Genomic DNA, 17,080 nt, shown 5'->3' with positions numbered 1-17,080 from the left:
AACAGCCTCCCCAGGCTCTGGAGGCCCTCTGGAGGCCAGAAACAGGCCCATTTCCGGCCTTCCCGAACTTCAGGTAGGCCCATTTTTCGCCCTCTCTGAGCCTCCGTGTGCCCTGTACTTACATGCATCCAAAACGGGCTGCGTGGGGACTCCTGGGAGGGGCAAGGCGAGGCCAGCCGGGAGTGGGATTTTGAGGTTCTCTGCACAGAATCTTAGCTACATGTTCTCCCGAACCTCTGCGAACCCCCAGCAGCCCACCCCTGCTTCTAAAACAGCTCCATTTGTGGCATGGCAAGCAAGTGGGTTATGACAAGTGGGAGCAGTTTGAGGAAAGGCGTGATTTCCCTGAAAAATGGGTTTATTTATTTTTTACAACCACAGGTAGTTTTCGACTTACAACAATTTGTTTAGTGACCATTCAAAGTTGCGACTGCGTTGATAAAAAGTTACTCGTGACTATTTTTCATACTCATGATTGTTGCAGCATCCCTGGCATCAAAATTCAAACGCTTGGCCATTGGCTCATATTTATGACAGTTGGCAGTGTCCCCGGGCCATGTGACTTTCTGACAAGCAAAGTCAGTGGGGAAATTAGATTCACTTAACAACCATGTTACTAACTTAACCCACTGTGGTGATTCACTTCAGAACTCTGGCAAGGAAATGGAGCAAAACTCACTTAACAAGCGTCTCACCTAGCCACAGAAATTTGGGGCTCAATTGAAGTCAGAAGTGGAGGACTCCCTGCATAATTCTGGGGAGGTCTTTCAGCCGTTTCCCAAAATCAACCAAAATCAGCTGGACTTTGATTCAATCGGAGGGGATCTTTAACTCTTCTGGTTGTCTAAGTTGTGTTTTCAGGCAGATCACAGAAGAAGTGCCCTTGCAATACAAGTAATCCTCAACTTATGGCCATAAACGAGCCTGGAATGATGTCTGTAAGTTGTGCTGGCTGTTAAGTGGGTCATCATGCAAATGACCCAATTTTATGAATTCTTTTTGAGCCAGTTGTTAAGCAAACCCATTTTTCAGGATGGATACATTTTTACCGGTTGTAATTGAAGGGCTGTCTGCGCTATTCTGCAGCCTAATTTGGATGGCTTACAGGCAATCCTCGACTTCCGACCACAACTGAGCCCAGAATTTATGTTGTTAAGTGAAACGGTTTGCTAAGGGAGTTTTGCCCCATTTTACGACCTTTCTCCCCACAGTGGTTCAGTGAATCCCTCCAAGTGGTTAAGTTCGTCACATGGTCGTTAAGTGAATCTGGCTTGTCAGATGGTCGCAAAAGGGGATCACCTGACCCCGGGGAACACTGCAACCGTCATAAATACAAGTCCATAGCCAAGTGGCAGAATTTGGATCATGTGACCATGGGGGATGCTGCCACGGTTGTAAGTCTGAAAAAACGGTCATAAGTCACATTTTTCAATGCCGTTGCAACTTTGAATGGTCACTAAATGAATTGTTGTAAGTCGAGGACTCCCTGCATTTACAAAGCTGGGGAATCAGTTCAACTCTCCAAGCTAAATTCAAAAACTGATACATGCAGAATACTGTGTTTCCCTGAAAATAAGACTAGGTCTTATATTAATGTTTGTTCCAAAAGACGCATTAGGTCTTATTTTCTGGCTAGGTCTTATTTTGGGGGAAATATGGTACATTTAGCACAGATGTGTCCATCTGACTGGCAATCTTAACTGGGGCTTATTTTGGGGGTAGGTCTTATATTACGAGCATCCTGAAAAATCACGGTAGGGCTTATTTTACGGTTGGGACCTATTTTTGGGGAAACTGGGTATCAAAGAGAGAATTGAAGAATTAATCATACAGGTTGAGGGGGAGGGAAATCCTTTAAAAAAACTGTCCTTCTCCAATAGTCCTTTGACCCCTCTATACCCCACCTTGGGCAAGGGGCTATGATGGAAGGACGGGGGGTTTTAAACCATTAAAATATACTCTAAAGGCTTTGAAAATTCTGGAGAAGCAGAATGCCTTCTAACATATGAAAAATTTGCAGCCAAAAACATACTAGAAGTGAAAGTTAAATGCCTAGAGCAATGTAAATTTTTAATTAATGTTAGTTATAATTATCTAATGGTGCCTGACTGAGACTCAGTAAAAGGGTTGGAAGAGATTTTGTTTTCCTTGTAATTTATTAGCTTTATAACTAATAATAATTAAAAATTAAATAAAATGCTCCAAGCCCCTTTGTAATAATCCTCTTTTTTTTTTACAAAAACACAAAACCTTGAATTGTGGTTACACCAACTCTTATCTCCTTCTAAGAACAAAATGATGTTTGTTCAGGTTTTTTGTTTTAAATAAATTAAACAATAAGAGATCTAAGGGAATCCTTCTTTTGTGGAAAAATGGGAGATGGGTTTTAAGGGCAAACTGACATGGAAAACAGGGATCCAGTTTGCTTAATGGAGCCTTCCAGAAATTATGTATGGAATTAATGCTTTCCATCCAATTTAGAACAAGTTTTGTGGTTTCTCTCCAAAAAAACAAACATAAGACATCTCTTGAGGTTCGATTTCTAAGCCAAGCACAAATTGTCAACTACAACACAAATTATACTAATGAACAAGCTGCTATTTTGCACCATTTGGAATTAGGAGGAGTTTTGTGCTTGCTTTTGTGCAAATAAGTGGAGACCTCGGAATTGGTATCACCAGAATTGTGGCACAATTTTCAACGATTCAGTTGGCTTAATATCAGAGCACTGATTTCTGCATTTGGACATATGAAACCTGAAATTCCAGCACGATCGCTAGAAAAGTAAGGTAAAGGTTCCCCTCACATACATGTGCTAGTCGTTCCCGACTCTAGGGAGCGGTGCTTATCTCCATTTCAAAGCCGAAGAGCTAGCGCTGTCCGAAGACATCTCTGTGGTCATATGGCCGGCATGACTCAACACCCAAGGCGCACGGAATGCTGTTACCCTCCCACCAAAGGTGATCCCTATTTTTCTACTTGCATTTGTTGTGCTCTTGAACTGCTAGGCTGGCAGAAGCTGGGACAAGTAATGGGAGCTCACCCCGTTACACGGCACTAGGGATTCGAACTGCCGAACTGCCGACCTTTCAATCGACAAGCTCAGCATCTTAGCCACTGAGCCACTGCGTTCCTATAAAAGTAACACATCATAAAACCAAAGCAGAACCCTAGGTACAAAAAAAATATATCTGTTTTTGAAGTATCTGTGACATTAATTACTCTTATATCTTTTTCTGGGGAAGAGTGGTTAAAGCACCAGGCTAGAAAACAGGAGACTGGGAGTTCAAGTCCCACCTTAGGTGTGAAAGCCAGCTGGGTGACTGAGGGCCAATCACCAGGAGATGGTGAGTTCTAGTTTCACTTTAGCCATGAAATTGGTTGTGTGACTTAGGGCCAAATTCACCAGCAGACTGGGAGATCTAATCCTACATTAGCCATGAAAGCTGGCTGGGTGACTGAGGGCCATTGACCAGGAGACAGTGAGTTCTAGTGCCACCTTAGGTATAAAAGCCAGCTGGGTCAATTTTGGGCCAATCACCAGAAGACGGTAAATTCTAATCCCACATTAGCCATGAAAGCCATCTGGGTGACTTTGGGCCTATTTCTCTCTCAGCCCAACCCACCTCACAAGATTGTTGTGGGGAAAAGTAGAGGAGGAAAATATTTCGGATGGGTTTGCCACCTTGAGTTATTTCTAAAAATCGTTAATGGTGGGTTACAAATATCCAAGTAAAACAAACATTCCCCACAATATGCCACCGTGGATGGTTCTAGGTTCCTTCAGAAAAGGATCCCACAATTCAATGGTTTGACTCATCTCCAACACTGAATAAAGACTGAATTTAGTGCCTCCCTCAAACCATTACAAAACAAAAAGAAAAGAAAAGAAAACCCTTGGACTAGGGAAGAGATGGATCAGGTAAGAATGAGGGAAGCTATTTCCTTCTTCCTAAGGAGGAAAGCACCTGCCTCCCTTACCTATGACATCCTTCGGCGTTTTCTACCCCTCCAGTTACTTTTTCTTTGGTTGCCGTCATTTCAGATGGAACGGTGTGATTAGCAGCATGCAAGCAAACAGTAGGAATTAATCTTTTAAACACAAATATTTCAGGCGTTAGGTGATGGCTCCTCACGAAACAGTGGGGGGGAGAGAGGCTCATAGTCTAACAACTCTCCCATAACATCTTTCGCGAATTTCACCACGCTCATTCACAATTTGCTTAATGCAGTTTTCAGGTAATTAAGAAAGTCTGGGTCCACCCTTTTGATTAAAGACCCCGAGCGACTGTCTCAGTTTAGTCTTCCCTTCAATTTAAATTTTCTCAAAGGCTGAAAATTACTAAACTATGACAACAGCCTCTTAAAAAAAAAATCACCGGAATATCTAAGCCAAAGGTGTTGGCTGTGCAACTGTCTAGCAGTTGGAAGCCATGGTGGTGTTCAACCGGCTCTATCTGGTTCGGGCAAACCGGTAGCGGAGGCTGCGGGACGCTCCGCCCACCCACCCGGATGTCATCGGGTCCCGTTTTTGATGCTCTGTGCATGCGTGGAGGTGGCGTGTACGCTCACATTTGCAAACCGGTTGCGAAGGTAAGTGAATACCATCCCTGGTTGGAAGGCTTATTTGGAATTTTCCAGGTTGGGGGATGAGTGATATACCAGGATCTCATTAGTTATGTATGATTAATTCTTCAATCTCATTGCTATGACAATCAACTGTAGCTTTAAAAGAGAAAGCCCTTATAAACCAGCAAATGTTATTAAAAGACACATGCTTTTGTGAGCTGTAGTTCATGACAGCTTGCAGCAGTCATGGCTAACCTTTTTGCCATCGTGTACCAGGAGGGGGAGGGTTGCGCGCACGTGCCCACACCCATAATTCTATGCGCCCCACCCCCACACATGCACGAGTGACCCCCGCAACCCCTCCCCTGCTCCTGGCATGCGATGGCCCGGTAGGCCCATTTTTCTCTCTCACCTGGCTCTAGAGCTTCTCTATGAGTCTGGGGAGGGTGAAAACAGCCTTTCCCACCACCCCTGGAGGCCCTCCAGAGGCCAGAAACTGCCCATTTTCCAACTTTCAGTTGGACAGGAAGTGACATTTTTTGCTGTCCGCAGCCTCCAGAGACTCCTAGAGAGGCTCTGGAGGCTGGGGACAGCAAAAAAGGTCACTTCCTGCCAAACCGGAAGTTCGGAAACAGGCTGTTTCTAGCCTCTGGAGGGCCTGGGGGGGTGGGGAAGGCTGTTTTCACCCTCCCCAGACTCATAGAGAGGCTCTGGAGCCAGGTGTGTGAGAAAAATGGGCCTTTCCCATCACCCCCCAGGCCCTCCGGAGGCAGGAAACAGCCAGTTTCCCTACTTCTGGTGGGCCCAAAGGGCCCGAAAATTAGCTGGCCGGTGCACGCATGTGCGCCAAAGCTGAGCTCACATGCCCACTGATATGGCTACATGTGCCCCTGTGGCAAGCGTGCCATAGGTTCGCCATCAGGCCTTACAGCTTTTAATTAAAGAAAAATGATAAGAAAAAGGTGCTACCAGAAGTGTTAATCTTTAAAACCAATTAAAAACTTCCTTTAAAAAAAAAACAGTTCTTGAAATCTTGTATCACTCTCCAATGTATCAAAAAGTAAAACAAAACAGATTTTTACAGAGGCTGTAAAACAGGAGAAGCAGAGAAAGGCCGCCCCCAACTCTTGACAAGAGCAACGCCCAAGTGCAATTCTGGATTATAACCTATAGCCTTCATAATCTATTTTAAAAATAATCATACCCAACAGCAGAACTGCAAAAATAACTAATGTAAAAATAGCAACCCTGTGAAAAGCAAAAACAACAACAGCAGCATTATCCACTGAGAAGGAGATCTCATTCCATAGAAAATATATTGTCTATATTGGTCGGATAAGCCAAAATGCCTTCAACAAACTAAAGCTGAAAGAATGTCATGGAGCCAGAAAGATCTAACTGGGGAGGATGGTCCTACATCCCAGGTGCTGTGACAGAAAAGGTCCATCTCTGTATCTTCATCCATCCATCCATCCATCCATCCATCCATCCATCCATCCATCCATCCATCCAGGGGTGGGATTCAAAAATGTTAGCAAGGGGTTCTCTGCCTGGTTGCTTGGTGGGTGTGGCCATGGCCTAGTTGGCCTCCTGCACCATGGGGGGGTGATTTTGCTCTCCCCAGGCTCCGGAGGCCCTCTGGATGCCTGAAATGGGCCCGTTTCCAGCCTTCCCAAGCCTCTGTATTACCCTGCACTTACCTGCATCCAAAACGGGCCGTGTGGGGACTCCTGGGAGGGGCAGGGTGGGCAGGGCAGGGCCAGCTAGGAGTGGGATTTGGGGGTTCTCTGAACTGTACAGAATCTTAGCTAGAGGTTCTCTCGAACCCCTGCGAACCCCCAGCAGCCCATCCCTGCATCCATCCCTCCCTCCTACGGGACATAGCATGGAAACACCAAGTCAACTTTTAAAATATACATAAGAAAAGGAAAAGGTCTCCTAAACTTACAACTCATTTGGGGAACTATTGACATTAAAAGTTGAAATAACATCATTTCTTCTCGGCTCTCCATCAATCATGATAGCCATTGGGCTAACGAAATCCTAACGTACATTTCTAAATCTTAAAATAAAAGTAAAGTTTCCTTCAAGGTGAGCATGAGAGATCTGATTCTGCCTTCAAGGAGTCACCTGATTGAGGTTTTCTGAGGTTTTCTAGAAAATTGAGGTTTTCTGGAACAGTTGGAACGATGAATCAGTGGAACAACTTGACTCCAGAACTTGTGGATGCTCCAACACTGGATGTTTTTAAGAAGAGGTTGGATAACCATTTGTCTGAAGTGTTGTAGGGTTTCCTGCCTAGGCAGGGGGTTGGACTAGGAGACCTCCAAAGTCCCTTCCAACTCTGTTATTCTAAGTTCTATGTACTAAATGAGCAACAATATCAAAACAGTAGCCAAAGCTGTTTGCGGGGTATTTTTCTTGAATTCCTAGCCTTGCTATAATCCTAGAATTTCCCAGAAATTTTCCATTTCAAGTATTAATCAGGCCCAACCAGGCTTAGCTTCCAAGCCAGCAAATATTGGCCTGGTGCTCTGCTCCTTGCTGAGAATATTCCAGCTTTATCACATTGACTCAATCAGAAAATTAACAAAGGCTCCAAGAAGATTATAACTACAATGATAAACAGTGCATTGTATTTTATAATAAACACCTCTCATTCTCAAGGAGAAAACTGTCTGATAGTCCAAGGCAGCCAGACAAACCCACTGTTTGCTTACATAGTTGGGGGATTCCCTGAGAGGTGAATGGCAATTCATAATAAATTGTACGCACAGTTGCTTGATTATAGTTTCATTATGGAACCCTGTTAACTTGTCACTTTTCTAGCAGATAATGATCACTTAACATAGAGGTAAATGGCCTGAGATCCAAAGTTATCTGTAGTTCACCCAAGGTTTTGGGTAATGTAAAACCCTAATGAGATGCAGTTGCTCAACGGCTAAGACGCTGAGCTTGTCGATCGAAAGGTCAGCAGCTCAGCGGTTTGAATCCCTAGTGCTGCGTAACGGGGTGAGTTCCTGTTCCTTGTCCCAGCTTCTGCCAACCTAGCAGTTTGAAAACACGTAAAAAATGCAAGTAGAAAAATAGGGACTATCTTTGATGGGAAGGTAACAGCATTCCGTGCGCCTTTGGCATTGAGTCATGCCAGCCACATGATCATGGAGACGTCTTCGGACAGCGCTGGCTCTTCGGCTTTGAAACAGCGATGAGCACCACCCCCTAGAGTCGGCAATGGCTAGCACATATGTGCGAAGGGAACCTTTACCTTTAAAACCCTAACAATCTCCCAATGTTGTGACCAAATTGTAATTTTTAACATATTAGAAAATACCTCATTAAAGAGCAAATGAATTAACCATATTTAATTTTCATTACATACAAACGTTCTGGGTCTAATGCTTCTTTTTATATTAGAAGCAATATTAATAGCAATCCACAAATGAAGGACTTCAATATTCAGTGAAGGCAGTCATAAGAGACGACCAAATCGTCTATGGTAACTTTGGCCAACTCAGTACTTTTCAGATGGGTTTAGGTCACAGTTAGATTGACTAAAAATCGTGGTCAATAGCTTGCTAAGGATTCAAAAGCTGTTCTATGATCCCAGAATCATTTGAGTGTAGGATCAGTTGAAGCTCTTCGCCTCTGCTTAAAAACCAAAGTGATTCCTTTTCCATATATGACTCTTGAGTTTTTATTTAACAAGATTTAATGAGAAGAAAGGGATGAAGTTATAAGAATTACAGAAACTGAACTATTTCCAATACTTGCTCGATATACATTAGAGCAGATTTTTCCTTATTTTCTTTCCTTATGGTTTTTCATCAGTCTGGGAACTGGTCATTAAAAGATTGCTCTGAGCTTATTTAGGTAAAGATAAAGGTTCCCGTCGCACATATGTTGTGCTAGTTGTTCCTGACTCTAGGGGGCAGTGCTCATCTCCATTTCAAAGCTGAAGAATGTAGCCAGCATGACTAAATGCCAAAGGTGCACAGAACCAAAGGTGGTCCCTATTTTTCTACTTGCATTTTTTACCTGCTTTCGAACTGCTAGGTTGGCAGAAGCTGGGACAAGTAACGGGAGCTCACCCCGTTACGCGGCACTAGGGATTCGAACTGCTGAACTGCCGACCTTTCGATCGACAAGCTCAGCGTCTTAGCCACTGAGCCACCACATCCCTATCTGAGCTTATTTATTTATTTATTTAAGTGTAAATCCACTGATCAAAATGGGACTTCTTTCTGAGAAAAAAAGCAGGAATCCTCTCCTTTTAGCGGTTCCATATGAATCCTATCCAACCAGCAAATTAAGCAGCTGAAAGAAGATGTTTGAAGGAATTTATGGCGAATTTATGAAGGATCTATCCTTCTTTTATTCAAAAGTAGATGGCTTTCTTCCCTGCTTTTCCATTTGCTTCAAAATTAACTCAAGAGCCAACATGTTCCCATAGTCATTAAATGTTCTCTAGAATTAGTAATAGGCAAGTCCTTCTACTTGTGGATAAATAAACTTCCATGAAGTATAGCAGATGATTTGCTTAGCAGAAATTTATCCTATTTCAGCGATTTTAAGTCCTCATTAAATTTCATCCTCGAGCTGCAAAATATATCCAGAATTCCACCGGTTTCCTTCTAATGCCTCATCTTTTATTAACATGCAGGAGGTCACATTTAGCTTCCATCAATGTGTCGAAGAGTTGAAGAGTCAAAGAGGCAGCGCTGTCCGAAGACATCTCTGTGATCATTTGGCCAGCATGACTAAATGCCAAAGGCACACGGAACACTGTTACCTTCCCATCAAAGGTGGTCCCTATTTTTCTACTTGCATTTTTTACATGCTTTCGAACTGCTAGGTTGGCAGCAGCTGGGACAAGTAATGGGAGCTCACCCTGTTACACGGCACTAGGGATTTGAACCACCGAACTGCCGACCTTTCGATCGACAAGCTCAGCATCTTAGCCACTGAGCCACCGCGTCCCCTAGTTAAGTTAAGTGCTAGTTAAGGACTGCAATAAAATAATTGTCTGGATTTTGTTTCTGAACCAGGATATGAACGGCACAGAAACCAAGCTGAACCAAGGGGGAGAGAAAAAAAAAAAACCATCTGCCAACTCTATTCAAATATTAACAAGGTACAGTTAAAACTTTTGTAACTTATGCAAATGAGATTGCCGGTACAAGGTGAATGGAGAGAATCCCTGAGAGGCAGAATGAACGCAAAAATCAACAAAGTGAAAAGATCAACCCTCCCTTCCACCGCCTGACAGCAGGAGAGAAGAGGTGGCAGCCTGGGAATTGGAGAAGAAGAGGGGAAAAAAATACACACACACATGCATACATCCGGCCATTGTTGGCGAAGTTTAAGTGCCTTGTGTTTTATAGATTCTCAAGCTGAGAGGCCAAAAGAAATTTGGAGAGATATTGGGGAAGAATTTTAAAGCCTATTTAACATACAAAGAGCGAGCAGTGCCAAGAAAGAGAACGTTTGGGATGATCTCTTAAAAACTCCTTAAAAACTTAAAACATTTCTTCTAGGGAACATTAAAGGAAAATATCCCAAAAGGATTAAATATCTGATTATTCGTATTACTACAACAGCGAGAATCGTACTCGCACAAGCCTGGAAAATGTCCACTATACCAAAAGACTGTGTAATCTGGAAAATTTTGGAATGTGCAGAAATGGACAAACTTACTATAGAATTAAATAATGAGGAGGACTCGGAATACTACTCAACTTGGGAAAATTGGTATCAATCGGGGTGAAATCTACCTAACTTCCTTACCAATTTGGAAGTGCACATGCACTTAAAAGATGCTCACATGCATGCACAGACCTTCTGCACATACGCAAAACCTTCTGCACATACACAAAACACATTACTTCCTGGTTAAAACCAGGAAGTAATGATGCCGCGGGCAGGTGGGCGGAGCTTTGCTCCACCATTGCTACCAGATCGCCGAACTACCAGCCATGATCGCTACCGGATCGCGCAATCCGGTCCGATCCAGGAGCATTTTACCCCTGGTATCAATGGATAGAAAATAAAAATAGAAAATGTGTAGAACAAAAGAAGATATAAACTGTGTTTACATATATCTGATTAAGTAGGACAATCTGGGGATATATGAACAGAGTTAAGAATTGTGTACTGTCAGAACGACGTTGAACTGTACAATCATTATGGACATATTTTTGTTATAGGTGTATTTTTATTTTTATTTTAATATTTTAAACTTTAATAAAGGTTTTTTGAAATTTTTTTTAAAAAATCTCCTTTGGAAAAGAAAATCAACAAAATGTTGGAATTTGGGAAGGATGCAACACCAGGAAGAATAGAGCTGTTTGCAAAAAAAAAAAAAACCCAGAAAATTCACCTCCAACCAAGCACCTTGTGAAGGTGAATTCTTGCCTCTTGGAGGCTATTTTAGTAGCGACTAATCTAGGACCTACTCTCTGGAAGAAAAAAAAATCTCCTTTTTTTTGCAGAGCGCCAAACTCACATCTGTTCAGCCACAGATTGCTAGAACAGGAGGGTGCAGGCATCCAAGAGGGAATGCCCGGAGTTCTTGTGCCAGAGGCTGGCCTCAGGTATTTAGGACCATCAGGGGAACACGAACTGCAGCTGTCACTGACACCCCTGCTGTGAAATGGTGAGGCAAGATTAAAACCGAAAAGAAAAGGGGAAAAAAAAAAACTCCACTCAAAACACAACCTCAAAAGAACTACAGAACTGCAGAAGGAAAAGAATTTAACCGGGTCGTTTGGGTTAGAGCAACCCAAACCTACTGTACGTGTCTGAATCATGATTAACCGGGGATCAATGCTGTCCTCCGACAGGCTAGGCTTGGGGCAACCGGTCAAAGAGGCCATCGTTGCAGGGATGAAATGCTCTGAAATCTGCTACCGGTTCACTTCGTTACAGGTTTGCTTCATGCAGAGTGCGAGCCTACCACGCAGTGCTGAAAAAGGAGGATCAAGAAGCCTTTTCTGAGTCTGCAAAGGTAAGTAGAACAGCGATGGGGGGGTAACAGCTGTGCCCCGCGATTTAGATTCGCTAGAAAGCAGGATTTCTTGCTTTCTAGCAAATATAAATCACGCGGCACAGCTGGTCGTCAGAAATACTGGTTCAATCAAACCGGTAGCATTTTTTTTTACTACTGGTTTGCCCGAACCAGTACTATTTATTACTACCGGTTCGGGTGAACGGGCCCGAACTGGTAGCATTTCATGCCTGCATCGTTGGTTTGCATTGTCAAGCACTGGAAGAACTGGAAAAAACGATGATGATGATGTTACCTAGTTTGGGTAATGAAATGTCTGCAAGAAAGCAAGAAAGCTCAGAGAGCACCAAGGACCTCTTCATGTCAACCCTGAGCTACAAATATTCTCCTTATTAAACCCGTATCTGTTACACCATATCTGCAGACCTATCTTGGTGCCCGTGTAGGCAGTGCTCATATGGGATCCTGGAGATGTCAGGGACTGTTTAAGCCACAGAATTTACCACCTTGCTCCTTGCAGAAGATTTATTTGAAGGTCCCAGAAAACGTGGCTGTCCAGCAAAGGAAAGCTCACCATGTCTCTCAATCATTGGTTATCCCGTTCTTAACGTTACGGAGTTTCTCACATGTATTTGAGATCTGTCTTTCTGTAACTTCTACCCATCATTCCATATCTTGACAGGCATCATCTCTCTCTGTGTCTCTCTCTCCTTCTCTGTCTCTCTCTGTCTCTCTCTCTCTCCTTCTCTGTCTCTGTCTCTGTCTCTCTCTCTCTGTGTGTGTGTGTCTCTCTCTGTCTCTTGCTCTCCTTCTCTGTCTCTCTTTGTCTCTCTGTCTCTCTCTGTCTCTGTCTCTCTGTCTCTCTCCTTCTCTGTCTCTCTCTGTCTCTGTCTCTCTGTCTCTCTCTGTGTGTCTCTCTCTCTCTTTCTCTGTCTCTCTCTGTCTCTGTCTGTTTCTGTCTCTCTCTGTCTCTGTCTCTGTCTCTGTCTCTCTCTCTCTGTGTGTGTGTGTGTGTATGTCTCTCTCCGTTTCCATAGGGATGTGAAAAACCTCAGATCCAAATCCAAAATCTTTCCTTAAAATAGGCACCGGTGCACTCAAGGTTCCTGCTGATACCTCCTTCAAGAAGCTGTTGTCCTTTCCAGGGCTCACACAGTCGCTGTGCAATCCCAGGAAAATGCACAATTAAAGAGGTGCCAAAAGGGTGCCAAACCTGAAGCTCTCACCTTGCCTTGTTCTTGGCTTAATTGTCTACCTACTATTGCAAGCCTGGGAATACACACAGCTTCTTTAAACAGGCGCAGGCAGGTGTAGCATGCAGACTCATTCATGCTCTGAGGTATCTTTTCGGTTTTGTACCTAAAGGGGTGAATATTTCTACTTTTCCTATGTATTTGAAGAGTCAAATCTTCCATCCCTTCCTACCATTTCCAATCCCTTCATTCTTCTCATTTCCGTATTTTTTTCAATAATAATAATAAAAAATCTTTTTCCATGCATCTGAAACCTTCTTAGTGTGGTACCCAGGATGGGGGTCTGATCAAGCACCATCCTACATAAACAATTTCTGCAAAAATAATTTCTTTCTAACAATCCGTTTCTTTTGTTCAGGGCTTAGCATTTGTTGGTTAGCTGAGCAAGATTTAATCATGCAAACTGAATCTGCAGACCAAAGTAGAAGAGCCACAGGCTTCCCACCTCATCTGTGAATTGGCAGAAGCAAACCTTGGCTAGTCTTCTCCAACCTGGTGGGTCCCAGGTGTGCTCGGAGTGTAACCGCCAGAATTCTAAATCAGTCATAGCTGTTAGCTATGGAGTCCAACCTATATGGAAGGTGCCATAGATGGAGACTGCCAGGTTGGTGAAGAACAGTTTATACATACGTATATTTGCCAGACTTGGGCAGGTCAGTCCATTTCAATGTTAATTTCACACATCTTCATTCATACCTTGGCTCCGTTTCCGCGTTAACCGCAATGTGTGAACATCTGCCAGGTTTTTCCATTTTTAAAAAAGCAAAATGTCTCACTTCTCAAAGGTCTTTTCCCCTAAATTTTGCTTTTAAAAAAAAAACCCTCATCATCTGAAGCTCAGGTTGCATTGCAAATTCTAGAGAAATGAAAGGCCCAAATCCTGCCTTCTAACCTGTATATTAATCTGGGAGTTCCTGGGGAAGGATACCGCAAATTCTCCATTCCCTCCCCACTCCAGGGGAAGGACACTGCAAACTCTCCATTCCCTCCCCACTCCTGGGGAAGGACACTGCAAAATCCCCATTCCCTCTTCACTCCTGGAGCCAGCCAGAGTGCCAGGTTTCTGATCTACTCAAAATTGCCGTTACCGGTTCTCCAGAACCTGTCAGAACCTGCTGGATTTCACCCCTGGCATGCATGCCATAGGTTCGCCATCATGGATATATAGCATTTTGGATGCTCGGGTGAAGAACCCTTTGTGGTGTCAGTAATTTCATCTGAAAGAAAACCAGAATTCCAAGAGGGCTGGGGGAAGTAGAAGTGAAGGAAGAAAAGGAAAGAAAGGGGAACATGATGGTTGAGTTTTTGTATGCTAATCCTTCCTTAAATTATTAAACGAGGGGAAGAAATTATTTACATTGTGCTTCCGTTGCATTGCAGTGCACACTGCCAAAAGAAATTCTCACAGCGAGTGATTAAACTTGTCGGGCCTTATTTATTTATGGCGCCTGGTTTCAGAAGGTTTTGCAGTTTGCACTCAAGGAAGAGAATTTCCTGTTATTACAGGAACAGAGAGCGGTAAGAGGAACGCAGACGGAGATCGCCTTGATACCTGCTCGCAATTAATTCATTCCTCGCAGTTAATCACAGCAGATAGCGCAAAAGGAATTTGTACACAATCCTTTTCAGGAGAACAAAACAAAACAAAAAAGAGATCCATACCTGAAGTTCAGTCTGGAAAAAGAACTTCTGTGGACACTGCGAACAATCGTAAATTTTGTCCTCTTGTCCATGGACAGCAAAGATATGTTGCTGCAATTTATTTGCCTGTACAAAAACTAAAGAGAAAACAACAACAACAAAAGAAAATAAGAATTAGGTCAAAGATACAGAGAACAGCTGCCATAACTAAGGACACTGTATATAAACTTTGTCCACTGTGTTTCCCCGAAAATAAGACCTCCCTGGATAATAAGCCCTCCCCCCAAAAATAAGCCCTCCCCTGAAAATAAGCCCTCCCCAAAAATATTTAAATGCATGCACAGCCAGTCCCTGCCATTTCCTTTGGTTAGGGAGACAGCTGGAAATCAAGTAAGACAGCAAGAGGATCCCCATCTTGCTCCATGCACCCCAAAATAATAAGACCTCCCTGAAAATAAGGCCAAGCGCTTATTTTGAGGTTCATAAAATATAAGACAGGGACTTATTTTCGGGAAAACATGGTATACCTTTGACTTTGACTAAATATGATCCCAGCAAACCTCTTTCTATAAATCCAAAATAGGTTGTGCCTTTGTTTCCTTTTCAACTTGTTTTTTAAAAAAAATAAAGCACTAAGAGTCGGATTCAAAGTAAGTTAAATTTACATAAACAACACTTGACCAAATGTTTGTTTAATTGTATTTGATCGATCATAACAACACTGGCTGTTTACATCCAGACCATGCGAAAGAAAAGGCTACAGCTAAAACCACTGGATAAATTGGTAGGCATGATGCCAAAAAACAAAACAAAGCAAAAAACAGAGAACCAACAATTGTGTGTCTTCACATAATGGCAGAAGTCAGTCAATGGGGTTTTAGGAAGCACATTTTTTTCATATTGATTTCAGCGGGACTCGTATAATGAGGGTTCAACCCAAAATATATGCTGCTTTTCCCAAAGGGCTCTAATAGTCTAAAATTATGATTTACAAAAAAATCAGTGCAGCCAATGAGAGCTAAAAAGTCAGTTTCGTGGCCCTTGTCCATTTCTTTTTTAATTTTAGAAAACAACCCACAAACAAGGCAGATGACCAAGCTGAGTGACCTCTCAAAAGTTCTCCTTACTCTGCTAACTACACCAACCTTAAATTAAATTCATGCTACCAACTTTTCGCTTTTAATTTGTTCTCTGTGATTGGTTAATAGTTACAAGAGATGCTAAGTTAATTTACAAGGCTAAAACGTAACAGGAGATACTGGTGACTTAGCAGCAATTCCTAACTCACTTTCTGTAAGCCCGTTGATGGTTTAGCATTGTGCGTTAAGCAGCCCATTATGGCTTAGTCAACAACCTGACATGGTATGCCAAGCGGACATCTCTGGTTGGACTACGGATGGATTCATACAAGTAGTCCTCGAAGGACAGCAATTCATTTAGTGACCATTCAAAGTTACAACGGCACTGAAAAAAGTGACTTATGACCGTTTTTCATACTTATGGCCTTTGCAGCAACCCTATGGTCACATGATCAAAATGTGGATGCTTAGCAAATGGTTCACACTAACCAGGGGTGAAATGCTCTGAAGTCTGCTACCAGTTCGGTTCGCTATCGGTTCGCTTCCCGCGCACATATGTGGTACAAGCCAAATGCGTGCTTCGTGTGCATGCTCGCCGCAGGAGCTACCGTGCAGCGTTGAAAAAGGAGGATTAAGAAGCCTTTTCTAAGTCTATAAAGGTAAGTAGGACAGCGAGGGGGGGGGAAACAGCTGTGCTGCATGATTTAGTTTCTCTAAATCGGATTTCCTGCTTTCTAGCGAATATAAATCACGCGGCACAGCTGATTGTCGGAAATACCGGTTCGGGCGAGCATTTTTTTACTATCGGTTCGCCCGAACCGGTAGCATTTCACCCCGATACTTACGATGGTTGCAGTGTCCCGTGGGTATCCTGTGATCCCATTTTACGACCTTCAAAGTCAACGGGGAAGCCAGATTCATTAAACAACCGTGTTACTAACTTAACAAGTGCAGAGGTTCACTTAAACAACTGTGGCAAGAAAAGTCGTAAAACGGGGCTTAACACATGTTTCGTTCAGGGACTCCTGAAATTTGGGGGCTCCGTTGTGGTCGTACCTCAAGGACTACCTGTAGTATGTGGACATTAAAAAAAATGATTTCTGAAGTTTGGGCAGGACAATCACCCTACCGCAATCATCCCTGTGCCTCTTCCACTTATTAGCTGGGAATGGAAAGGGGCCTCTGGTGGCTCAGACTGATAAGACAGTCTGTTATTAACACAGCTGCTTGCAATTACTGCCGGTTCAAGTCCCACCAGGCCCAAGGTTGACTCAGCCTTCCATCCTTTATAAGGTAGGTAAAATGAGGACCCAGATTGTTGGGGGGCAATAAGTTGACTTTGTATATAAATATACAAATGGATGAAGACTATTGCTTGACATAGTGTAAGCCGCCCTGAGTCTTCGGAGAAGGGCGGGATATAAATGCAAATAAAAAAAAAAATTGGTGGGGTTTCATCCAGGATATTTGGAGAAGAACCAGCCCAATTCAAGATATATATATATATATATATATATATATATATATATATA

The 17,080-nt window shown here is 43.0% G+C and overlaps 1 protein-coding gene across 2 annotated transcripts in view; it reads right to left on the bottom strand.

Moving 5' to 3' along the window:
• ZNF423 (zinc finger protein 423) overlaps positions 1–17,080 on the bottom strand; it is a 304,646-nt gene that overhangs the window by 25,456 nt on the left and 262,110 nt on the right. For both annotated transcript variants that reach the window (XM_058155221.1, XM_058155222.1), the window contains one exon: positions 14,491–14,606. In XM_058155221.1, the coding sequence (XP_058011204.1) occupies positions 14,491–14,606 (116 nt within the window). The remainder of the gene's footprint in view (positions 1–14,490; positions 14,607–17,080) is intronic.

This window comes from Ahaetulla prasina, chromosome 12, assembly GCF_028640845.1.
Source record: "Ahaetulla prasina isolate Xishuangbanna chromosome 12, ASM2864084v1, whole genome shotgun sequence".
Classification (NCBI taxonomy): Eukaryota; Metazoa; Chordata; class Lepidosauria; order Squamata; family Colubridae; genus Ahaetulla; species Ahaetulla prasina.
The sequence above is the reverse complement of the archived record's forward strand: the minus strand, read 5'-3'. Positions and strand labels throughout refer to the sequence as shown.